Source organism: Cyclopterus lumpus, chromosome 10 (assembly GCF_009769545.1).
Source record: "Cyclopterus lumpus isolate fCycLum1 chromosome 10, fCycLum1.pri, whole genome shotgun sequence".
Lineage (NCBI taxonomy): Eukaryota > Metazoa > Chordata > Actinopteri > Perciformes > Cyclopteridae > Cyclopterus > Cyclopterus lumpus.
This window is the reverse complement of record NC_046975.1, coordinates 19,022,096-19,047,248: the sequence shown is the minus strand read 5'-3', so window position 1 is coordinate 19,047,248 and position 25,153 is coordinate 19,022,096. Positions and strand designations below refer to the sequence as shown.

General features: G+C 45.0%; 3 protein-coding genes, 1 long non-coding RNA gene and 1 gene segment (V, D, J or C); 3 read left to right on the top strand and 2 right to left on the bottom strand.

Moving 5' to 3' along the window:
- Positions 1 to 4,331: 4,331 nt before the first annotated feature.
- Positions 4,332 to 5,580, top strand: LOC117737206. Its single transcript, XM_034542965.1, has 3 exons — positions 4,332 to 4,421; positions 4,579 to 4,917; positions 5,002 to 5,580. Exons 1-3 carry the CDS (start codon positions 4,379 to 4,381, stop codon positions 5,361 to 5,363), a joined length of 744 nt encoding a protein of 247 aa, XP_034398856.1. The 5' UTR covers positions 4,332 to 4,378; the 3' UTR covers positions 5,364 to 5,580.
- A 4,962-nt stretch (positions 5,581 to 10,542) lies between these two features.
- LOC117737199 lies at positions 10,543 to 12,501 on the bottom strand. Its single transcript, XM_034542957.1, has 6 exons — positions 12,439 to 12,501; positions 11,972 to 12,301; positions 11,500 to 11,850; positions 11,219 to 11,344; positions 11,042 to 11,100; positions 10,543 to 10,930 (listed from the first exon to the last, which is right to left on the bottom strand). The coding sequence occupies exons 1-6, from the start codon at positions 12,479 to 12,481 to the stop codon at positions 10,796 to 10,798; spliced, it is 1,044 nt and encodes a 347-aa protein (XP_034398848.1). The 5' UTR covers positions 12,482 to 12,501; the 3' UTR covers positions 10,543 to 10,795.
- Positions 12,502 to 14,819: 2,318 nt separating this feature from the next.
- LOC117737209 lies at positions 14,820 to 16,077 on the top strand. The gene is made up of 2 exons (XR_004610025.1): positions 14,820 to 14,894; positions 14,956 to 16,077. It is a non-coding gene; the product is annotated as an uncharacterized LOC117737209 (long non-coding RNA).
- A 1,398-nt stretch (positions 16,078 to 17,475) lies between these two features.
- On the top strand, positions 17,476 to 22,409 carry LOC117737202. The gene is made up of 6 exons (XM_034542959.1): positions 17,476 to 17,565; positions 17,723 to 18,061; positions 18,146 to 18,481; positions 21,435 to 21,569; positions 21,708 to 21,751; positions 21,836 to 22,409. The coding sequence occupies exons 1-6, from the start codon at positions 17,523 to 17,525 to the stop codon at positions 21,968 to 21,970; spliced, it is 1,032 nt and encodes a 343-aa protein (XP_034398850.1). The 5' UTR covers positions 17,476 to 17,522; the 3' UTR covers positions 21,971 to 22,409.
- Positions 22,410 to 22,776: 367 nt separating this feature from the next.
- On the bottom strand, positions 22,777 to 23,732 carry LOC117737226. The segment is given in 4 exon segments: positions 22,777 to 22,790; positions 22,934 to 23,062; positions 23,147 to 23,485; positions 23,643 to 23,732. Coding segments are annotated over 4 exon segments (525 nt in total).
- Between the last annotated feature and the right edge of the window lie 1,421 nt (positions 23,733 to 25,153).

Here is a 25,153-nt window from a genome sequence, read left to right as displayed (position 1 = left end):
GCGTCTTTCATGAGAGCTTCACTGACTAGTATACTTCTCTTAAACTTAAAAGCTCCATTTATCAGTGCAGGATTTCACTGATGGATGTAAATGACACATTGCAGACAAGTCCAATATGAATGTATCTCCAAAGGAACCACACTGAATCACTGCCACTTATTTTGTTAGTTTTATGGTGGCCTTTGAATATAAATGCATAATTTATCTGTAATTATGTAGGTCTATGTTTCTGGGCCTCATAGAAAATATCACAACATTGTCTGTAGCACTCAGTCAAACAGGAATATATTGATCAGTATGATTTGTGTGCATAAAAGATACTTTCAGTCATTTGCCAGTGATGCACAAAGACAGAAGTGACCTCTTAAACATTGTGCCAGCTCGCCAATTCAGATGCTCCACATCATGAATGTTGACCCGCCCACTCCGGCTCCTCTACACTCACCTCCCTTCTTTTCAGGGGGCAGCACAGCGACACTCTCACAGTATCACATTCACCTGGAGGGGGTGTACAGTTTCTGACCCGCATATTTTTATCTGAAGGAGGGAGGCGGTGTGAACGTTTGACAAAACCACAAATGAAACAATATAATAAAAAAGACAACCTATCTATCTGCACTTTAGAACCGAAACTTCCATACCATTTGTTAGACCAACTCGTTGTGGTTTGTGGCCTTCATCGGGTTCAATGACGGGCGAGAACACGCTTTGTACATTCACACACTAACAGACACAAATAGACACACATTCACAGTCACCACTGACAAACACATGATGCCTGGAAACGTTGTCATTGTTGTGGCAGGGCCTCAAACAGAGGTGTCAATGCAAACCTGCATTTCTCACTCCTTGTTGTCTTCAGGAAGCTCCGCTTGACTGATCTTTTACCTTTTACTAACACACTTGTTTTTATGATAGTTACAAATATCACATCAACTTACAGGTAAAGGGTTCAGGAGGGTGACACAAATACACCCAGTCACGCGATGTCAAGACCGGTTTTCATCCCACTGCTCTGTTCATTTGTCGGTGCTGTCAGAGGGGGAGGTGCTAATCACTCACTGGTCTTTTTGTCAATGCAGAAGTTTTAACCTTGATCTTAAGTTAAGTTTGCCTACTGATCTGCAAACAGGTGGGCCAGCCTTGCTTAAGTCTCTGCCTTGAAGGTTGTTGTACACATGGCCCACCACAGCTTGGTTCTTCTCGCTATACGCAGAAGGCATTTACAAAGTGCTGCGAGACCAGAAAGAATGACGGGTTTATTCGATTGAGTAGTTGTCCCTCACATTTTCTACATTGTATATGTTATAACATGGAAACTAATTGTGCCTGCAACACAAATGCTCCGCATGTGTTTTTGTTAGCCATGCTTTGCTCTACAGTCATAGGAAGTCGTGGGGGACAGCAACACAGCAGTTCATTGGTGAAAACCACTGACACTCGCCTATTTGATCTCTCTCTCTTCTGAATGTGCACATGCATTTCAAAGCACACATTTAGACTTGTGAAACACACACGTGTAACTAGTAGCATCATGGATGGGTCTGTCCTTAATGTTATTGGTTTTACTACTAGTGTTTTCTTACTATAATAAATCAAAGTATGTCTAAAAAAAGAGGAAATGCTCACATTCTGAGGTCTCTGTTTCTATTGTAACAGGAGCAGAGAGTGCTTCCCATCATCCTGGACATGACGGGTCAACTGTGGACCCGTCAAATGCTCCGGTAAATATGTGGACGTGTGTGATAATCTGCACTCTTGAATATGTGTCATCTACACACACAGTTTTTGCAGGATGCTGAAGCAAAGGGAGTTAACTACGCAGCACTGGATTTCTCCACGAGGAAAGTGAAAGGAGGGAAGAGGAAGAAGAGCGAGTCGCCACAAGAGTATGAGTACTCTGCTGTGAGAGCGTATGACCACAACCAGCAGCACCCTTGTCCATAGAAAGGGCCCGGGCAGAGGCCCCAAAGTCTCCACAGAGTGCTTCTACCTTGGTGTGATCTTACAGAGCTTTATATTCCCAACTGGCATCCCATAGTGACACGAGGAACATGTGTATCAGAATCTGTATACATCTTCTAAAGAGGTTTAGAGTTGTCTAACACCGAGGTCGGCATGTCTGTTGACTTGTTTGCTTTTGTTGACATAAAACTGGATATTTATTTTATCTCCTCATTTTGAAACAACTGCATCTTCACTCATCACAAATAGTACCAAAAGGATCATGTCAGTTCACTATTTAAAATCCTCAAGCTGCCCTTGTCTGTTTGTTGTGGTCTTTCACATTTAGTGTTTGTTTATTGAGACTTTATAGCAAGGGATGGTGCGACAGATCATCTTCCCACCACTGCCATCTGTTGGTGAAAACAGCAGATACAACTTACTTAACTTGTTGTTCATTAGCTCAACTAAATATCAATACGTTTGTTTATTTAATCCATTTTTAAAATGAATCGAATCAATAAAAAAAATCCCTTTAAGTTCACTCGTATCTATTGTTCATAACAGAGACTGGAAGCCAGCAGAGATATTTCAACACAGGACAAATTCAGATACTCCGCCTCCTCAGGAATGACCCGCCCACTCGGACATCTTGAGTGAAACACATCAGCAGGAAGAGTTCAGCATCCTCTAAGTTCACACCCACCATGTTTAGTTTCATAGTCACCCAACACGCATGTGCACATACTTCACAACTGAACACAATCCAGTACAAATACATCTCAAACTCATTCAAAAGAATTGCAGAGGAGTCTGTAGACTCTGTCTTGTGTTTATCCCTACATGCATTGCTGAGTTTAGTATTGTTTATGTTGTGTTCGTTTTACCACGACTAATATTTTAACTCTGTAACCTGTAATGTGCATTGTCCCTGATAAATAAACAATGAACATTCTTTTTAAATTCTTGAATACATCCTGCCCTGTATTTTCTCATGTGTGTGTTTGAGCATGTGTAAAAATAGGCATTAATGATCACCTTGGACAAACAAATGACGCGTGGAAAGTTGAGCGTGGTTGTGGTTTGGCTGCTGAAAGGTGTGATGCTAAACCCCATTTACTTCCTGTCATTCACACCAGTTTAGTCTTAGTAAGGGGGGTTATGAACAAAATGCAGTAGAAATAAAGTACAGTTTCATAGTGCAGAAGGCTAAAACCATAAAACAATACCTGGTGAGTGATTCAGTATTCAAATCATGCATTGCCAGTGATTGGTTTCAGTGCACCTGTCCAGGTTTTTATTTTCTTTGCTGGTTGTTGTTGAGGGACAGAGGAGTGCTACACACTTACTGATCCAACCCAGATCTGAGACGAAGATCTTACTCTACATCGGTTATTTATGCCACAAACACTCCCAAAAACAATGCATCTGTTTCAGAGACAAATATATATATATATGTATATATATACATATATGTATATATATATATATATATATATATATATATATATATATATATATATATATATATATATATATATATTCACACACACAGATGCACATCAGAGTGAAACATGCAGCTCAAAGAACACATGAGACACGACTGATCTTTGGTAAATGTGTTCTCAGATGTACATGATGGGCCAGCAGGGCAGATGGAAACAGTATTCACACACTATCACTGTATATTGAAAATGGTCGACTCAAAGGTCACCTCTTTGCCTTTCATTTTCAGTATGATGCACAGTGAATGTAGCAGACCTGTACTTAAAATAAACCTACTTTTAAGGGGATTTAAAAATCCAAACGCAAATCTGCACCTGGGTGCACGAGCGCTAAAGTTTAAAAAAGGCAGGCAAAATGTAAACGATCAGGTATTGTGGTTCAATAAAAATGTGCTTTCTGATGCGGCTTGTAGCGTTTCCCGTCTCACAAACCTCATCACGTATCCTGTTGATACCCAGAGGCTAGTCTGTTCCAAGTAAACCGCTTCAGTGGTCGGTCAAAGAAACCGTCTGTCAGTGCAGCTCTTGCATATGGCTTTGCTTGATGTTTTCAATATAAGTTGACTTTACTAATTGCTGTGAGACTAGAAAGACAGTGGTTGTCCCACTAAATGTTTACTAATACAATATTTAGCAAACATTCCTGAACAAAAATGCAATTACATTAAAAAAACACTGCACCAGACTGAAATCATGTCCTGTAGAATGGCCAACTGATCATATTGTGAAAGCCCAGTCAAATACAAATCCATCTGGATTTCATTGAAAAGGGTACATGATCATGGGTTTGGTAATTTTAGGGGCATGTGCATTGTCTGCTTTTTAGCCAATCACTATGACTTCTACTTGGTACACCTTGATCACCTCGTGACTCTCTTTCATTTGACTGCAAACCCATCCGCTGTGCAGGAGAAGGGTTTTCTAGCACAATGATTGGAAGACTGGCCGCTCTGATTCTTCTTGGTACAGTGTGTAAGTGCGACTTTAAACATGACGCTTGTTTATTTTTTTAACTGAGTTAAAGTTGTCACAAGACAAGTGAAAGTAATCATCTTTCTTGAAGATATTCTACGAGGGTCACTGTTTGTCTTGTGTTGTAAACTCTTTTGTATTTGTCTCTTTTCTACAGATCTGATTCAAACTGCAGAGGTTCCTCAACAGGTCTCTTTGACTTTGGTTGAACTTGGTGGAAATGTTACGTTGTGGTGTCCAGTTTTCAGAGAAGGATACTTTTACTGGTACAAGCAGACTTTGGGACATATGATCCAAACAGTTGCTACAGTAACTTTCACTGGACAGAAACTTAGTCTGCAATTGAACAACACACGTTTCAAAGTCACAGGAGGGAAGACTCAGTATTCTCTTACCATCAGAAATATAACCAAAGAGGACGAAGCAACATATTTCTGTCTCATTGGAACAGCGTATGGACAAAGTTTTGTCAACGTCACCTTCTTGGCTGTTAAAGGTAAAACACACATTTTACTTGCAGAGTTTGTGCCACATTTTTATTTCGTGTAGATCAATAATTTCTTCCGATGAATTCACACAGATCGTAAGCAGCAGAGATCTTTCTACGTGAAACAAAGTCCGCTCACTGAGTCGGTCCAGCCGGGCGACTCGGTGACTCTCCAGTGTTCACTTGTCTCCAGGAACAAAGAAGACAGAGTCCAGTGTCCAGGTGAACACAGTGTGCACTGGTTCAGATCTGGATCAGGAGAATCTCATCCAGGCTTCATTCACACTCACAGTGATGCTCAAGAAGAAAGAAGTTGTGACTTCAGTCTGTCCAAAACTATACACAACTCCTCTGATACTGGGACCTACTACTGTGCTGTGGCCACATGTGGAGAGATCCTGTTTGGTGAAGGAACCCAAGTGGACACAAGTACGTTTTACAGTCTTGAATGTTGAATAGTGAATTCTATAGCTTCCTGAGGCCAACAAGGAGTGAGAAATGCAGGTTTGCATTGACACCTCTGTTTGAGGCCCTGCCACAACAATGACAACGTTTCCAGGCATCATGTGTTTGTCAGTGGTGACTGTGAATGTGTGTCTATTTGTGTCTGTTAGTGTGTGAATGTACAAAGCGTGTTCTCGCCCGTCATTGAACCCGATGAAGGCCACAAACCACAACGAGTTGGTCTAACAAATGGTATGGAAGTTTCGGTTCTAAAGTGCAGATAGATAGGTTGTCTTTTTTTATTATATTGTTTCATTTGTGGTTTTGTCAAACGTTCACACCGCCTCCCTCCTTCAGATAAAAATATGCGGGTCAGAAACTGTACACCCCCTCCAGGTGAATGTGATACTGTGAGAGTGTCGCTGTGCTGCCCCCTGAAAAGAAGGGAGGTGAGTGTAGAGGAGCCGGAGTGGGCGGGTCAACATTCATGATGTGGAGCATCTGAATTGGCGAGCTGGCACAATGTTTAAGAGGTCACTTCTGTCTTTGTGCATCACTGGCAAATGACTGAAAGTATCTTTTATGCACACAAATCATACTGATCAATATATTCCTGTTTGACTGAGTGCTACAGACAATGTTGTGATATTTTCTATGAGGCCCAGAAACATAGACCTACATAATTACAGATAAATTATGCATTTATATTCAAAGGCCACCATAAACTAACAAAATAAGTGGCAGTGATTCAGTGTGGTTCCCTTTGGAGATACATTCATATTGGACTTGTCTGCAATGTGTCATTTACATCCATCAGTGGGTTTGGAGAGGCAAAGACATTTTGATTCTTTGTTCCAACAATAAATAAATATCCCAAAACACTGGATCCTACATTTCCTTCAGTGCAACTCAAAAGCGTCTTTCATGAGAGCTTCACTGACTAGTATACTTCTCTTGAACTTAAAAGCTCCATTTATCAGTGCAGGATTTTAGTTTCTAACCCTAACCCTTGTCATTGTTGTGGCAGGGCCTCAAACAGGTGTCAATGCAAACCTGCATTTCTCACTCCTTGTTGGCCTCAGGAAGCTCCGCTTGACTGATCTTTTACCTTTTACTAACAAACTTGTTTTTATGATAGCTACAAATATCACATCAACTTACAGGTAAAGGGTTCAGGAGGGTGACACAAATACACCCAGTCACGCGATGTCAAGACCGGTTTTCATCCCACTGCTCTGTTCATTTGTCGGTGCTGTCAGAGGGGGAGGTGCTAATCACTCACTGGTCTTTTTGTCAATGCAGAAGTTTTAACCTTGATCTTAAGTTAAGTTTGTCTACTGATCTGCAAACAGGTGGGCCAGCCTTGCTTAAGTCTCTGCCTTGAAGGTTGTTGTACACATGGCCCACCACAGCTTGGTTCTTCTCGCTATACGCAGAAGGCATTTACAAAGTGCTGCGAGACCAGAAAGAATGACGGGTTTATTCGATTGAGTAGTTGTCCCCTCACATTTTCTACATTGTATATGTTATAACATGGAAACTAATTGTGCCTGCAACACAAAATGCTCCGCATGTGTTTTTGTTAGCCATGCTTTGCTCTACAGTCATAGGAAGTCGTGGGGGACAGCTACACAGTGGTGACTGTAAGTGTCGTTCAAGAAAAGGCAGGCGCTACTCGGCGTTCTTGTCTTATCTGTGGTCCTCCATCTGTTTCTGGCTGGGACAATCACACACCAACCAAATAACCACAAACACATCTCACAAACTACATATATGGCACTAATCCAACTTTAATCAACATTAAATATGTATTATATATACTAAAGCTCAATATAACCTTTTCACAGCAACCCTCCGGGTTATGATATACCACCTGAACCTACAGCCAGAATCATAAAACACATCAACACATTACTTATACAATGATTGTCTTTAACATTTCCTTCAGTGCAACTCAAAAGCGTCTTTCATGAGAGCTTCACTGACTAGTATACTTCTCTTGAACTTAAAAGCTCCATTTATCAGTGCAGGATTTTAGTTTCTAACCCTAACCCTTGTCATTGTTGTGGCAGGGCCTCAAACAGGTGTCAATGCAAACCTGCATTTCTCACTCCTTGTTGGCCTCAGGAAGCTCCGCTTGACTGATCTTTTACCTTTTACTAACAAACTTGTTTTTATGATAGCTACAAATATCACATCAACTTACAGGTAAAGGGTTCAGGAGGGTGACACAAATACACCCAGTCACGCGATGTCAAGACCGGTTTTCATCCCACTGCTCTGTTCATTTGTCGGTGCTGTCAGAGGGGGAGGTGCTAATCACTCACTGGTCTTTTTGTCAATGCAGAAGTTTTAACCTTGATCTTAAGTTAAGTTTGTCTACTGATCTGCAAACAGGTGGGCCAGCCTTGCTTAAGTCTCTGCCTTGAAGGTTGTTGTACACATGGCCCACCACAGCTTGGTTCTTCTCGCTATACGCAGAAGGCATTTACAAAGTGCTGCGAGACCAGAAAGAATGACGGGTTTATTCGATTGAGTAGTTGTCCCCTCACATTTTCTACATTGTATATGTTATAACATGGAAACTAATTGTGCCTGCAACACAAAATGCTCCGCATGTGTTTTTGTTAGCCATGCTTTGCTCTACAGTCATAGGAAGTCGTGGGGGACAGCTACACAGTGGTGACTGTAAGTGTCGTTCAAGAAAAGGCAGGCGCTACTCGGCGTTCTTGTCTTATCTGTGGTCCTCCATCTGTTTCTGGCTGGGACAATCACACACCAACCAAATAACCACAAACACATCTCACAAACTACATATATGGCACTAATCCAACTTTAATCAACATTAAATATGTATTATATATACTAAAGCTCAATATAACCTTTTCACAGCAACCCTCCGGGTTATGATATACCACCTGAACCTACAGCCAGAATCATAAAACACATCAACACATTACTTATACAATGATTGTCTTTATTTGCCAAATAGATTTAGACACATAGTTTTGTTGAGAGCTTTGATAGCGTGTAATGTAATTGCTTTTTCTTTTGCTCTGATTAGTTAACATATTTAACAGAAAACAGTGCACCTTAGCATTGATACATATTTGGAGTGTAAAGCCTTAAAACTGAACATCAGACAACCATTCTTCAACCCTCTGACTCTTTCAAGGTCATGTTATGTGCAGCTTGAAACACAGGACCCAAACGCCGTCAACGATGGAAAAGCAACTTTTATTGCTAAACAGGATTCCAAAACAGGATTCCAAAAAACCAGGATACAAAACATGCACACAAGATCTTCCACGATCTAGACAAGACGAACCGACAAAGGGGAATGACATGAACAGGACTTAAATACAGAGGGCTGGTGCAGGTGATTGGACACAGGAGGAAACAATCAGGAACAGGGCAGACAATCACAGGGACAGGAAGTGAAGAGAAACAGAGGACACGAGAGACAAGGACTTCAAATAAGACAGGAAACACGAAACAACACTACAGATCCTGACATAACCCCCCCCCTCAAGGGGCGGATTCCAGACGACCCAACACAGTCCCCCAGTGTGGGTGGAGGGGAGCCGGAGGCGGGACCAAAAGCCTGGCAGAAGAAGTCCGGGGGACGACCACCAGGAGGACTGACCTGCTCCGGTGGACGGGCAGAAGGACGGTCACCAGACGGACTCCGGAAAACCGGGCTCAGGGGAACCGGGCTCTGGAGCCGTAGGTCGTGTCAAAGGAAGCGGCCAGGGTGGCGACCGAACACAGGGAGCCTGAGTCGGCCGGGGCGGCGACGTGACCCGGGGAACTGGGGTCTGCCGGGGCGGCGACGTGACCCGGGGAATCGGGGTCTGCCGGGGCGGCGACAGGACAAGGGGAGCCGGGGACGGCCGGGGCGGCGACGGGACACGAGGAGCCGGGGTCGGCCGAGGCGCCGACGGGACACGAGGAGCTGGGGTCGGCCGGGGCGCCGACGGGACACAGGGAGCTGGGGTCGGCCGGGGCGCCGACAGGACACGGGGAGCTGGAGTCGGCCGGGGCGCCGACAGGACACGAGGAGCTGGGATCGGCCGAGGCGCCGACAGGACACGGGGAGCTGGAGTCGGCCGGGGCGCCGACAGGACACGAGGAGCTGGGATCGGCCGGGGCGCCGACGGGACACGGGGAGCTGGAGTCGGCCGGGGCGACGACAGGACACGAGGAGCTGGGATCGGCCGAGGCGCCGACGGGACACGAGGAGCTGGGGTCGGCCGAGGCGCCGACGGGACACGAGGAGCTGGGGTCGGCCGGGGCGCCGACGGGACACGTTGAGCTGGGGTCGGCCGGGGCGCCGACGGGACACCATCGGCAGGAACCGGCGGGGACTGCGGCCGAAGCAGGACCCTGTCTAACGCCTGGAGGGACTCCATCATGTCCCGGAAAGCGTCCTGGGACAAGGCAAAGGAAGCAAGGGCCGGCCGGAAGTCCAATAGGTCCCAGGAGGTTGGGGTTGGCCGGAACACGGAGGCGGCAACAGGAACAGGCGAGGGCTGCAGCACGGAGGCGACTGCGGGAACCGGAGTAGTCTGCGGCACAGAGGCGGCAGCCGGAACCCTCCACCGACGCGGTCCGGAGGTTTGCGCCCCCCACTCCGGGGCTGGGCCTGGGTGACCTCTGCCCCTGGGGCTACGAGGCCCCCCATAAGCCAAACGGGTCCCGTTGAAGGGGTCTGGTGCCGAGACCCTATGGGGGTTGTAGTTCCCCTTCTGGAGGCTACGAGGGCCCCCATAGGCCAAGCGGGTCCCTTCGAAGGGGTTGTAGGCTGGGTCCATTCTTGGTCGGTTCGTTCTGTTATGTGCAGCTTGAAACACAGGACCCAAACGCCGTCAACGATGGAAAAGCAACTTTTATTGCTAAACAGGATTCCAAAACAGGATTCCAAAAAACCAGGATACAAAACATGCACACAAGATCTTCCACGATCTAGACAAGACGAACCGACAAAGGGGAATGACATGAACAGGACTTAAATACAGAGGGCTGGTGCAGGTGATTGGACACAGGAGGAAACAATCAGGAACAGGGCAGACAATCACAGGGACAGGAAGTGAAGAGAAACAGAGGACACGAGAGACAAGGACTTCAAAATAAGACAGGAAACACGAAACAACACTACAGATCCTGACAGGTCAATCTTTCAAACAGCCTATTTGAAGTGATACAATTAAATAAAATAATGGTCAAAGATTTAACAATGCACAAAACTAAACAAGAATTAAAAGATATGAGGTGCTTTGTAGAATATCAACAAAAGCCATTAAAACATAATATCAAAATACATAAAACATTTTTCAAGGTTATCAAGATAAAAGACTAACCAATATCAGAAGTAAAGCAGCATATTTACAACAGTGTGCCAGACAGAATATGTATTAACTTTATGAGCAAATCCAGTAGATAGTTAATCTATCACTAAAGTCCTGACATCAGAGTAGATGGTCTCTTTCTCCGCTGGTTTTACATTCTTTTTTTCTGCTCTGCCAGATTTCCTCTTGGTGAAGGTTGGTGCAGAATATGCCAAAAAGTCCTCATTTCTCTGAATAAATATGGAACAAATATTATAAAATAGCATAATATATTTTCTATATATAGAGAAAGAAATATGGCAATACATTTTCCAGTGTCATTTTTTCTTTATAAACCTTACCCGCTGACCTTGGGGGGCACCGCTGGCTGTTGCAGCATTTATTTGCAGAGCAACGGCAGCTGTTTTTATAAAATAAAAACAGATTTAGGATGAAAGAGGTAGGTTCATTTACACATATCAGTTGTGGTAATTCTGAAAAGGTAGCTTTTGCAAGATGCTGTAAGAAACTTAAATTACCGTTGCAACACGTTTTTATCTTGATGGTATAAATCAGGAAGCCAATAACAATCAGACTTATAGCCAGAGCTAATAATACCAGAATCAGAGCTGCGTTGGCCTTCTGCAAATCCCACATGTCAGATGCTGCAAGTATATGAAAATGAGCGAATAATTGAAGTCAACAACTATTTTGAGAAGATGATATGCCGCATGTGGTACAATGGCTTTGTGATACATGATCTTAATGGATTAAAAATTAATCTGTATTAATGATTTATATGGAAATGTTTTGCCATTACCTTCAATGTCCAGTTTTGTTCCATTTCCAAATAATATCTGTCCACATGTGGCCACAGCGCAGTAATGAGTGCCGACATCAGAGGAGGTGACGTCCTTAGAGAAGCTGTAGACGCATTTCTGTGGAGAGTGAGCTTCAGGACTCTTCTCACATCCAGCACTGTTGCTTCTTTGGGCATAAATTAAACTGGGATGAGATTCATCCGATCCGACTCTGAACCAGAACACACTCGGTTCTCCTCGACACGTTCTCCTCTCAGAGTGTGAGAGGACGGAACACTGCAGAGTCACTGAGTGTCCTGGACGGACCGGAGCAGATGGGAAGTCTTGAGTGATGAAAGTGATATCAGGTTCTGGAGAAAGATCATAATAATCATGCTTTAATGAACATAAACATTGTTAAACATGTTTATTTATATGAACATTGTTCTATAAATATGGACACACATACTATCTTTATATTTAGATATTTACCTCCAATACTCAGAAATGTTCCTTTTAAAAATGTTAAATTAAGTTGGTTTACTTTTATACAGGAGTAAAGTCCGACATCGCTTAGCTTTGCTTCATGAATATGCAGCAGGAATGTTCCAGGTTCTTGTTTTGTTGTAATGCGAAGAGTCTTATCACTATCATCATAATTAAAATGATATGCTCCTCCCAAGAATTCAGGTGAGTTTCCAGAAACAATTCTGATCCAAAACCAGGTTTCTGGGATGAGAGATGTGTCGCGAGCACAAGTCAGAGTCACGTTTTGTCCAACACCAACAGTCTTTGTTTCAAGGATCTGATCATCTGTGCATCCTGAAAATATCAGAGAAACACAGATCAGTGATTAATGACAGAAAAATAATCTGGTATGTCCTGCAAATTACTGTACACACATGACAATAATATAAATGAATATCCAAAGTAAATCTGACATTTCTACTTGTACTTACGCCCCACTCTGAGAATCAGCAGCAAATAAAAAATGATCTTCATTTTCTTGTCAATCCACTTGAGACTGCAGTTAAATCAGATCATGTAAGAAGTTGATGAACCTAAATGTAATCTGTTCAAGTGGGAGGGAATAGTTTCAGAGCAATCTGATTGGTCTCTCATTATTTACCAACCGTCACACATGAAACAACACAAACAGTGCACGTTTGTTTCATGGTGGGTTTCCACAACTGACAGAGTAAATATAACATATGATTTGATTTGATACTAATGTGAACCACTGTTATCCAGAAACAAACTGGTTTAAAAATATATATATATATATTTTTCATTCACTCTTCCATTATTTCTGAGGTTTCCAGAAACCCTAAACTAGATTGCAGGTACATTGATTTGTGATTTATGGGTTGAGATATTATCCCTGTCCAGAATACACTTGGGTGGGGTTAACGTTAGGCAACAATCAAGACTTTGTGAAGGTTAAGACCATTGCAATGGAAAATGTACAAGATTTAAGGGGGAATCCAGCAATGACGTATTACACTCCCAAAACATTGGGGAACTTGAAAGAGACGAATACGCTTCTTTAAAAAAAGAAGAGTGGTCAAAATTGAAGCAGCAGAGGCAAAGACATCCGGATTCTTTGTTCCAACAATAAATAAATATCCCAAAACACTGGATCCTACATTTCCTTCAGTGCAACTCAAAAGCGTCTTTCATGAGAGCTTCACTGACTAGTATACTTCTCTTAAACTTAAAAGCTCCATTTATCAGTGCAGGATTTTAGTTTCTCTCCAAACCCACTGATGGATGTAAATGACACATTGCAGACAAGTCCAATATGAATGTATCTCCAAAGGGAACCACACTGAATCACTGCCACTTATTTTGTTAGTTTATGGTGGCCTTTGAATATAAATGCATAATTTATCTGTAATTATGTAGGTCTATGTTTCTGGGCCTCATATAGAAACAATCACAACATTGTCTGTAGCACTCAGTCAAACAGGAATATATTGATCAGTATGATTTGTGTGCATAAAAGATACTTTCAGTCATTTGCCAGTGATGCACAAAGACAGAAGTGACCTCTTAAACGTTGTGCCAGCTCGCCAATTCAGATGCTCCACATCATGAATGTTGACCCGCCCACTCCGGCTCCTCTACACTCACCTCCCTTCTTTTCAGGGGGCAGCACAGCGACACTCTCACAGTATCACATTCACCTGGAGGGGGTGTACAGTTTCTGACCCGCATATTTTTATCTGAAGGAGGGAGGCGGTGTGAACGTTTGACAAAACCACAAATGAAACAATATAATAAAAAAAGACAACCTATCTATCTGCACTTTAGAACCGAAACTTCCATACCATTTGTTAGACCAACTCGTTGTGGTTTGTGGCCTTCATCGGGTTCAATGACGGGCGAGAACACGCTTTGTACATTCACACACTAACAGACACAAATAGACACACATTCACAGTCACCACTGACAAACACATGATGCCTGGAAACGTTGTCATTGTTGTGGCAGGGCCTCAAACAGAGGTGTCAATGCAAACCTGCATTTCTCACTCCTTGTTGTCTTCAGGAAGCTCCGCTTGACTGATCTTTTACCTTTTACTAACACACTTGTTTTTATGATAGTTACAAATATCACATCAACTTACAGGTAAAGGGTTCAGGAGGGTGACACAAATACACCCAGTCACGCGATGTCAAGACCGGTTTTCATCCCACTGCTCTGTTCATTTGTCGGTGCTGTCAGAGGGGGAGGTGCTAATCACTCACTGGTCTTTTTGTCAATGCAGAAGTTTTAACCTTGATCTTAAATTAAGTTTGCCTACTGATCTGCAAACAGGTGGGCCAGCCTTGCTTAAGTCTCTGCCTTGAAGGTTGTTGTACACATGGCCCACCACAGCTTGGTTCTTCTCGCTACACGCAGAAGGCATTTACAAAGTGCTGCGAGACCAGAAAGAATGACGGGTTTATTCGATTGAGTAGTTGTCCCCTCACATTTTCTACATTGTATATGTTATAACATGGAAACTAATTGTGCCTACAACACAAAATGCTCCGCATGTGTTTTTGTTAGCCATGCTTTGCTCTACAGTCATAGGAAGTTGTGGGGGACAGCTACACAGCAGTTCATTGGTGAAAACCACTGACACTCGCCTATTTGATCTCTCTCTCTTCTGAATGTGCACATGCATTTCAAAGCACACATTTAGACTTGTGAAACACACACGTGTAACTAGTAGCATCATGGATGGGTCTGTCCTTAATGTTATTGGTTTTACTACTAGTGTTTTCTTACTATAATAAATCAAAGTATGTCTAAAAAAAGAGGAAATGCTCACATTCTGAGGTCTCTGTTTCTATTGTAACAGGAGCAGAGAGTGCTTCCCATCATCCTGGACATGACGGGTCAACTGTGGACCGGTCAAATGCTCCGGTAAATATGTGGACGTGTGTGATAATCTGCACTCTTGAATATGTGTCATCTACACACACAGTTTTTGCAGGATGCTGAAGCAAAGGGAGTTAACTACGCAGCACTGGATTTCTCCACGAGGAAAGTGAAAGGAGGGAAGAGGAAGAAGAGCGAGTCGCCACAAGAGTATGAGTACTCTGCTGTGAGAGCGTATGACCACAACCAGCAGCACCCTTGTCCATAGAAAGGGCCCGGGCAGAGGCCCCAAAGTCTCCACAGAGTGCTTCTACCTTGGTGTGATCTTACAGAGCTTTATATTCCCAACTGGCATCCCATAGTGACACGAGGAACATGTGTATCAGAATCTGTATACATCTTCTAAAGAGGTTTAGAGTTGTCTAACACCGAGGTCGGCATGTCTGTTGACTTGTTTGCTTTTGTTGACATAAAACTGGATATTTATTTTATCTCCTCATTTTGAAACAACTGCATCTTCACTCATCACAAATAGTACCAAAAGGATCATGTCAGTTCACTATTTAAAATCCTTAAGCTGCCCTTGTCTGTTTGTTGTGGTCTTTCACATTTATTGTTTGTTTATTGAGACTTTATAGCAAGGGATGGTGCGACAGATCATCTTCCCACCACTGCCATCTGTTGGTGAAAACAGCAGATACAACTTACTTAACTTGTTGTTCATTAGCTCAACTAAATATCAATACGTTTGTTTATTTAATCCATTTTTAAAATGAATCGAATCAATAAAAAAAATCCCTTTAAGTTCACTCGTATCTATTGTTCATAACAGAGACTGGAAGCCAGCAGAGATATTTCAACACAGGACAAATTCAGATACTCCGCCTCCTCAGGAATGACCCGCCCACTCGGACATCTTGAGTGAAACACATCAGCAGGAAGAGTTCAGCATCCTCTAAGTTCACACCCACCATGTTTAGTTTCATAGTCACCCGACACGCATGTGCACATACTTCACAACTGAACACAATCCAGTACAAATACATCTCAAACTCATTCAAAAGAATTGCAGAGGAGTCTGTAGACTCTGTCTTGTGTTTATCCCTACATGCATTGCTGAGTTTAGTATTGTTTATGTTGTGTTCGTTTTACCACGACTAATATTTTAACTCTGTAACCTGTAATGTGCATTGTCCCTGATAAATAAACAATGAACATTCTTTTTAAATTCTTGAATACATCCTGCCCTGTATTTTCTCATGTGTGTGTTTGAGCATGTGTAAAAATAGGCATTAATGATCACCTTGGACAAACAAATGACGCGTGGAAAGTTGAGCGTGGTTGTGGTTTGGCTGCTGAAAGGTGTGATGCTAAACCCCATTTACTTCCTGTCATTCACACCAGTTTAGTCTTAGTAAGGGGGGTTATGAACAAAATGCAGTAGAAATAAAGTACAGTTTCATAGTGCAGAAGGCTAAAACCATAAAACCATACCTGGTGAGTGATTCAGTATTCAAATCATGCATTGCCAGTGATTGGTTTCAGTGCACCTGTCCAGGTTTTATTTTCTTTGCTGGTTGTTGTTGAGGGACAGAGGAGTGCTACACACTTACTGATCCAACCCAGATCTGAGACGAAGATCTTACTCTACATCAGTTATTTATGCCACAAACACTCCCAAAAACAATGCATCTGTTTCAGAGACAAATATATATATATATATATATATATATATATATATATATGTATATATATATATATATATATATATATATATATATATATATATATATATATATATATATATATATTCACACACACAGATGCACATCAGAGTGAAACATGCAGCTCAAAGAACACATGAGACACGACTGATCTTTGGTAAATGTGTTCTCAGATGTACATGATGGGCCAGCAGGGCAGATGGAAACAGTATTCACACTCAAAGGTCACCTCTTTGCCTTTCATTTTCAGTATGATGCACAGTGAATGTAGCAGACCTGTACTTAAAATAAACCTACTTTTAAGGGGATTTAAAAATCCAAACGCAAATCTGCACCTGGGTGCACGAGCGCTAAAGTTTAAAAAAGGCAGGCAAAATGTAAACGATCAGGTATTGTGGTTCAATAAAAATGTGCTTTCTGATGCGGCTTGTAGCGTTTCCCGTCTCACAAACCTCATCACGTATCCTGTTGATACCCAGAGGCTAGTCTGTTCCAAGTAAACCGCTTCAGTGGTCGGTCAAAGAAACCGTCTGTCAGTGCAGCTCTTGCATATGGCTTTGCTTGATGTTTTCAATATAAGTTGACTTTACTAATTGCTGTAAGACTAGAAAGACAGTGGTTGTCCCCACTAAATGTTTACTAATACAATATTTAGCAAACATTCCTGAACAAAAATGCAATTACATTAAAAAACACTGCACCAGACTGAAATCATGTCCTGTAGAATGGCCAACTGATCATATTGTGAAAGCCCAGTCAAATACAAATCCATCTGGATTTCATTGAAAAGGGTACATGATCATGGGTTTGGTAATTTTAGGGGCATGTGCATTGTCTACTTTTTAGCCAATCACTATGACTTCTACTTGGTACACCTTGATCACCTCGTGACTCTCTTTCATTTGACTGCAAACCCATCCGCTGTGCAGGAGAAGGGTTTTCTAGCACAATGATTGGAAGACTGGCCGCTCTGATTCTTCTTGGTACAGTGTGTAAGTGCAACTTTAAACATGACGCTTGTTTATTTTTTTAACTGAGTTAAAGTTGTCACAAGACAAGTCAAAGTAATCATCTTTCTTGAAGATATTCTACGAGGGTCACTGTTTGTCTTGTGTTGTAAACTCTTTTGTATTTGTCTCTTTTCTACAGATCTGATTCAAACTGCAGAGGTTCCTCAACAGGTCTCTTTGACTTTGGTTGAACTTGGTGGAAATGTTACGTTGTGGTGTCCAGTTTTCAGAGAAGGATACTTTTACTGGTACAAGCAGACTTTGGGACATATGATCCAAACAGTTGCTAGAGTAACTTTCACTGGACAGAAACTTAGTCTGCAATTGAACAACACACGTTTCAAAGTCACAGGAGGGAAGACTCGGTATTCTCTTACCATCAGAAATATAACCAAAGAGGACGAAGCAACATATTTCTGTTTCATTGGAACAGCGTATGGACAAAGTTTTGTCAACGTCACCTTCTTGGCTGTTAAAGGTAAAACACACATTTTACTTGCAGAGTTTGTGCCACATTTTTATTTCATGTAGATCAATAATTTCTTCCGATGAATTCACACAGATCGTAAGCAGCAGAGATCTTTCTACGTGAAACAAAGTCCGCTCACTGAGTCGGTCCAGCCGGGCGACTCGGTGACTCTCCAGTGTTCACTTGTCTCCAGGAACAAAGAAGACAGAGTCCAGTGTCCAGGTGAACACAGTGTGCACTGGTTCAGATCTGGATCAGGAGAATCTCATCCAGGCTTCCTTCACACTCACAGTGATGCTCAAGAAGAAAGAAGTTGTGACTTCAGTCTGTCCAAAACTATACACAACTCCTCTGATACTGGGACCTACTACTGTGCTGTGGCCACATGTGGAGAGATCCTGTTTGGTGAAGGAACCCAAGTGGACACAAGTACGTTTTACAGTCTTGAATGTTGAATAGTGAATTCTTTAGTACTTTTCAAACACTAAAGCGAATAAGATTTAATGAGCTACTGACGTATAAAATGCATTCAACATTTTCCAGTATTTGTGTTTGCTTCCCTAAATATATATGTAGCATATTAAGTCGGACATTTACTATGTCTCTGTAATCCGGTGAATTTCCCCACTGCTGGACTAATAAAGGATTATCTTATTTGATCTTATCTTATCTTATACCATCAAATGGAAATATTCTAAATGTCTTGGGCATCATTTTACACACATCTCGTCGTATTTGCTATCTTCCAATGTTAATGACACAATGACAGGAAACACAGTTATGTGGGTTTTAACACTGTTTTGCAGTTCATTAGTTATTAATGTCCTCCACTGGCAATCAATGTGGTAAATGAGTTAAATAAAGGAAATGTGTGTTTAGTCTTGATCAGAAGTAAATTAACATCCACACAGGTTGATTGTGTCAGGATCTGTAGTGTTGTTTCGTGTTTCCCGTCTTATTTTGAAGTCCTTGTCTCTCGTGTCCTCTGTTTCTCTTCACTTCCTGTCCCTGTGATTGTCTGCCCTGTTCCTGATTGTTTCCTCCTGTGTCCAATCACCTGCACCAGCCCTCTGTATTTAAGTCCTGTTCATGTCATTCCCCTTTGTCGGTTCGTCTTGTCTAGATCGTGGAAGATCTTGTGTGCATGTTTTGTATCCTGGTTTTTTGGAATCCTGTTTTGGAATCCTGTTTAGCAATAAAAGTTGCTTTTCCATCGTTGACGGCGTTTGGGTCCTGTGTTCCTGTCGAGCTGCACATAACAGAACGAACCGACCAAGAATGGACCCAGCCTACAACCCCTTCGAAGGGACCCGCTTGGCCTATGGGGGCCCTCGTAGCCTCCAGAAAGGGAACTACAACCCCCATAGGGTCTCGGCACCAAACCCCTTCGAAGGGACCCGCTTGGCCTATGGGGGCCCTCGTAGCCTCCAGAAGGGGAACTACAACCCCCATAGGGTCTCGGCACCAGACCCCTTCAAAGGGACCCGTTGGGCTCGTAGCCCCAGTGGCAGAGGTCACGCAGGCCCAGCCCCGGAGTGGGGGGCGCAAACCTCCGGACCGCGTCGGTGGAGGGTTCCGGCTGCCGCCTCTGTGCCGCAGACTACTCCGGTTCCCGCAGTCGCCTCCGTGCTGCAGCCCTCGCCTGTTCCTGTTGCCGCCTCCGTGTTCCGGCCAACCCCAACTTCCTGGGACCTATTGGACTTCCGGCCGGCCCTTGCTTCCTTTGCCTTGTCCCAGGACGCTTTCCGGGACATGATGGAGTCCCTCCAGGCGTTAGACATGGTCCTGCTTCGGCCGCAGTCCCCGCCGGTTCCTGCCGATGCTGTCCCGTCGTCGCCCCGGCCGACTCCAGCTCCCCGTGTCCCGTCGGCGCCTCAGCCGATCCCAGCTCCTCGTGTCCTGTCGGCGCCCCGGCCGACTCCAGCCCCTCGTGTCCCGTCGGCGCCCCGGCCGACCCCAGCTCCCTGTGTTCTGTCGGCGCCCCGGCCGACCCCAGCTCCTCGTGTTCCGTCGGCGCCCCGGCCGACCCCAGCTCCTCCTGTCCCGTCGGCGCCTCGGCCGATCCCAGCTCCTCGTGTCCTGTCGGCGCCCCGGCCGACTCCAGCTCCCCGTGTCCTGTCGGCGCCCCGGCTGACCCCCGCTCCTCGTGTCCTGTCGGCGCCCCAGCCGATCCCAGCTCCTCGTGTCCCGTCGGCGCCCCGGCCGACCCCAGCTCCCTGTGTCCCGTCGGCACCCCGGCCGACCCCAGCTCCTCGTGTCCCGTCGGCGACCCGGCCGACCCCAGCTCCTCGTGTCCCGTCGGCGCCCTGGCCGATCCCAGCTCCCCGTGTCCCGTCGGCGCCCTGGCCGATCCCAGCTCCCCGTGTCCCGTCGGCGCCCCGGCCGCCCCCGGTTCCCCGGGTCACGTCGCCGCCCCGGCAGACCCCGGTTCCCCGGGTCACGTCGCCGCCCCGGCCGACTCAGGCTCCCTGTGTTCGGTCGCCACCATGGCCGCTTCCGGCTTCTGTTCCTGGGGTTCCCCCGGAGCCCGTCTGTTCACCTGGTGGTCGCCCTTCTGCCCGTCCCCCGGAGCAGGTCTATGTGCCTGGTGGCCATCCTCCTGCCCGTCCCCCGGAGCCCTTCCGTCCGCCTGGTGGCCGTCCTTCAGCCCGTCCCCCAGAGCCCTTCCGTCCGCCTGGTGGTCGCCCTTCTACCCATCCCCCGGAGCAGGTCAGTCCTCCTGGTGGTCGTCCTCCTGCCCGTCCTCCGGAGCAGGTCAGTCCTTCTGGTGGCCGTCCTCCTGCCCGTCCTCCGGAGCAGGTCAGTCCTCCTGGTGGTCGTCCTCCGGCCCGTCCCCCGGACTTCTTCTGCCAGGCTTTTGGTCCCGCCTCCGGCTCCCCTCCACCCACCCTGGGAGACTGTGTTGGGTCGTCTGGAATCCGCCCCTTGAGGGGGGGGGTTATGTCAGGATCTGTAGTGTTGTTTCGTGTTTCCCGTCTTATTTTGAAGTCCTTGTCTCTCGTGTCCTCTGTTTCTCTTCACTTCCTGTCCCTGTGATTGTCTGCCCTGTTCCTGATTGTTTCCTCCTGTGTCCAATCACCTGCACCAGCCCTCTGTATTTAAGTCCTGTTCATGTCATTCCCCTTTGTCGGTTCGTCTTGTCTAGATCGTGGAAGATCTTGTGTGCATGTTTTGTATCCTGGTTTTTTGGAATCCTGTTTTGGAATCCTGTTTAGCAATAAAAGTTGCTTTTCCATCGTTGACGGCGTTTGGGTCCTGTGTTCCTGTCGAGCTGCACATAACAGATTGTGAGCAAATATTTGTGGCAAGTAAAATCCTCTTTGGAGGAATTACATTTTCCTTTAGTTTTACTAAAAGTCATAGTTTTGTTTTCATGTTTCAGAAACCGGGTTGGGGTCCTTAAGTGACAATATATTTCTGCTCCTGCTGTGTGCTGTCTTGGCTATAAGTGTGAACGTCGCAGCTTTCCTCATTTACGCCATCAAGAAAAACAAGTGTGATTATTGCAATAATGAAGGTAATAGAATTGACCTTCGCTATATCTCACACACACACACACACACACACACACACACACATACACATATTGTATCATAAGTGTTGTAACACAAAGTGCCTCTTTATCTATTTAATCTCTTTTTATTTCATAATGTAGCTGCTGTTTTGCTTCTAGAAAGTGTTGCAAAAAGGAAGTTAAAGGTAAGATCCAACTCATCCAAAAACACTTGCAACGTATCTTGATTGGATGTGTCGTCTCACATAATTTGCCAATCATTTCTTCAGAGAAATGAAGACGCGTGGATGTATTCTACTGTCGTCTTCAATGTGATGAAATCTGCCGGTGGTGGAACGAGGGACGCCAAAGCAGCGGAGAGAGAGAGGATCTACGCCGCAGTCAAGGCTTTTGGGTTGGATTAGCATGTTGAGGGGACTGTTTGAGGTCAACAGGTGAAATGTGGCAGCTGATGGTCCTGCTTTAACGTTTTGGTCTTATGCTTACGTGTACATTTAGTTGACGGTAATAAGAATATATGGTCGAAGGCCTGTCACACTGATACTTTACTGTCACACCAACTTCCTGTCTTTGTCTTCTGGGTTATTTTGTCGTCTTTACCGTGGTTAAACATTTCTAAAATTGGAGTTCTACAAAAAATGTTATTTAGTTATAACTATGATGTGGGTTGAATGTAATGTGTAGGGTTTCATTGTTTTCATCGTTGCTGGTTAATAAAATGCTACTGCAGTCATAATGACATTAACAAGAATGTAAAAAGTGAAATCTGTGGCGTTGTCGTGCAGCTATTTCTGGCTACAAAAAGAGACCACGAATTAGGAAGCATTTATATTTTGTTTGTGTTTAAGTATAATAAAGGTTTTCAAAGTTTATGCATTTCTAATTCTTCTCTATTGTCGATGTTATGGCATTTTTAACATTCTTGAACATTTTAGCAAACCATGTTGGTGACTAAAACAAGCTTGGTCTTTTTCTACATGGTCACCACACATCCTCAATGTGAACTAATTCAGTTCACAGTAACTCAGAGGGGTGGGTGTGAAGAGCAGGTTAGCCTGTAGGGGGCACTAAAGCTTTAATGTCGGTCTTTTTTAGTGATTTGCAGCCACTTCATATATTTTTCTATGGAAATTGTGAGACTTTTCTGTTGGAAAGAAAAACATTGGAAGTAATATAATTTTTCAATGGATATGGCAAACTCACATATTCTTTATTCCTTAGGCACTGATGTGCAACACGTTTATTTCAATTTAAGCTTTTCTCAGTCACACACTAATGCCTGTACAAACAGTCACTCCGTAGCACGCTGACATCTGTCACAAGATGAACATGCACAGAACATGCAAAGCTGAGCACAGTGTGTTCACCTGGACACTGGACTCTGTCTTCTTTGTTCCTGGAGACAAGTGAACACTGGAGAGTCACCGAGTCGCCCGGCTGGACCGACTCAGTGAGCGGACTTTGTTTCACGTAGAAAGATCTCTGCTGCTTACGATCTGTGTGAATTCATCGGAAGAAATTATTGATCTACATGAAATAAAAATGTGGCACAAACTCTGCAAGTAAAATGTGTGTTTTACCTTTAACAGCCAAGAAGGTGCCGTTGACAAAACTTTGTCCATACGCTGTTCCATTGAGACAGAAATATGTTGCTTCGTCCTCTTTGGTTATATTTCTGATGGTAAGAGAATACTGAGTCTTCCCTCCTGTGACTTTGAAACGTGTGTTGTTCAATTGCAGACTAAGTTTCTGTCCAGTGAAAGTTACTCTAGCAACTGTTTGGATCATATGTCCCAAAGTCTGCTTGTACCAGTAAAAGTATCCTTCTCTGAAAACTGGACACCACAACGTAACATTTCCACCAAGTTCAACCAAAGTCAAAGAGACCTGTTGAGGAACCTCTGCAGTTTGAATCAGATCTGTAGAAAAGAGACAAATACAAAAGAGTTTACAACACAAGACAAACAGTGACCCTCGTAGAATATCTTCAAGAAAGATGATTACTTTGACTTGTCTTGTGACAACTTTAACTCAGTTAAAAAAATAAACAAGCGTCATGTTTAAAGTTGCACTTACACACTGTACCAAGAAGAATCAGAGCGGCCAGTCTTCCAATCATTGTGCTAGAAAACCCTTCTCCTGCACAGCGGATGGGTTTGCAGTCAAATGAAAGAGAGTCACGAGGTGATCAAGGTGTACCAAGTAGAAGTCATAGTGATTGGCTAAAAAGCAGACAATGCACATGCCCCTAAAATTACCAAACCCATGATCATGTACCCTTTTCAATGAAATCCAGATGGATTTGTATTTGACTGGGCTTTCACAATTGTCAGGATCTGTAGTGTTGTGTCGTGTTTCCTGTCTTATTTTGAAGTCCTTGTCTCTCGTGTCCTCTGTTTCTCTCCACTTCCTGTCCCTGTGATTGTCTGCCCTGTCCCTGATTGTTTCCCCCTGTGTCCAATCACCTGCACCAGCCCTCTGTATTTAAGTCCTGTTTGTGTCATTCCCCTTTGTCGGTTCGTCTTGTCTAGATTGTGGAAGATCTTGTGTGTAAGACTGTTTTGGAATCCTGTTTTGGAATCCTGTTTAGCAATAAAAGTTGCTTTTCCATCGTTGACGGCGTTTGGGTCCTGTGTTTCAAGCTGCACATAACAGAACGAACCGACCAAAGATGGACCCAGCCTACAACCCCTTCGAAGGGACCCGCTTGGCCTATGGGGGCCCTCGTAGCCTCCAGAAGGGGAACTACAACCCCCATAGGGTCTCGGCACCAAACCCATTCGAAGGGACCCGCTTGGCCTATGGGGGCCCTCGTAGCCTGCAGAAGGGGAACTACAACCCCCATAGGGTCTCGGCACCAGACCCCTTCAACGGGACCCGTTGGGCTCGTAGCCCCAGTGGCAGAGGTCACGCAGGCCCAGCCCCAGAGTGGGGGGCGCAAACCTCTGGACCGCGTCGTTGGAGGGTTCCGGCTGCCGCCTCTGTGCCGCAGACTACTCCGGTTCCCGCAGTCGCCTCCGTGCTGCAGCCCTCGCCCGTTCCTGTTGCCGCCTCCGTGTTCCGGCCAACCCCAACTTCCTGGGACCTATTGGACTTCCGGCCGGCCCTTGCTTCCTTTGCCTTATCCCAGGACGCTTTCCGGGACATGATGGAGTCCCTCCGAGCGTTAGACATGGTCCTGCTTCGGCCGCAGTCTACGCCGGTTCCTGCAGACGCTGCGCCGCAGTCAATGCCGGTTCCTGCCGACGCTGCGCCACAGTCCACGCCGCAGTTCCGTGTTCCGTCGGCGCCCCAGCCGACTCCAGCTCCCCGTGTCCCGTCGTCGCCCCGGCCGACTCCAGCTCCCCATGTCCCGTCGGCGCCTCGGCCAATCCCAGCTCCTCGTGTCCTGTCGGCGCCCCGGCCGACTCCAGCTCCCCGTGTCCTGTCGGCGCCCCGGCCGACCCCCGCTCCTCGTGTCCTGTCGGCACCCCGGCCGATCCCAGCTCCTCGTGTCCCGTCGGCGCCCCGGCCGACCCCAGCTCCCTGTGTTCTGTCGGCGCCCCGGCCGACCCCAGCTCCTCGTGTCCCGTCGGCGCCCCGGCCGA

What these genes read in the sequence shown, in the direction of transcription:
- LOC117737206 (XM_034542965.1), top strand. Translation starts at nt 4,379, where the DNA reads ATGATTGGAAGACTGGCCGCTCTGATTCTTCTTGGTACAGTGT. An exon ending in GATTCTTCTTGGTACAGTGT is followed by an intron (nt 4,422 to 4,578) that starts GTAAGTGCGACT and finishes TCTTTTCTACAG; the next exon opens with ATCTGATTCAAACTGCAGAG. An exon ending in CACCTTCTTGGCTGTTAAAG is followed by an intron (nt 4,918 to 5,001) that starts GTAAAACACACA and finishes GAATTCACACAG; the next exon opens with ATCGTAAGCAGCAGAGATCT.
- LOC117737202 (XM_034542959.1), top strand. Translation starts at nt 17,523, where the DNA reads ATGATTGGAAGACTGGCCGCTCTGATTCTTCTTGGTACAGTGT. An exon ending in AGGAACCCAAGTGGACACAA is followed by an intron (nt 18,482 to 21,434) that starts GTACGTTTTACA and finishes TTCATGTTTCAG; the next exon opens with AAACCGGGTTGGGGTCCTTA. An exon ending in TGATTATTGCAATAATGAAG is followed by an intron (nt 21,570 to 21,707) that starts GTAATAGAATTG and finishes TTCATAATGTAG; the next exon opens with CTGCTGTTTTGCTTCTAGAA.
- LOC117737199 (XM_034542957.1), bottom strand. Translation starts at nt 12,481, where the DNA reads ATGAAGATCATTTTTTATTTGCTGCTGATTCTCAGAGTGGGGC. An exon ending in AACATTTCTGAGTATTGGAG is followed by an intron (nt 11,851 to 11,971) that starts GTAAATATCTAA and finishes ATCTTTCTCCAG; the next exon opens with AACCTGATATCACTTTCATC. An exon ending in GTGCCCCCCAAGGTCAGCGG is followed by an intron (nt 10,931 to 11,041) that starts GTAAGGTTTATA and finishes ATATTTATTCAG; the next exon opens with AGAAATGAGGACTTTTTGGC.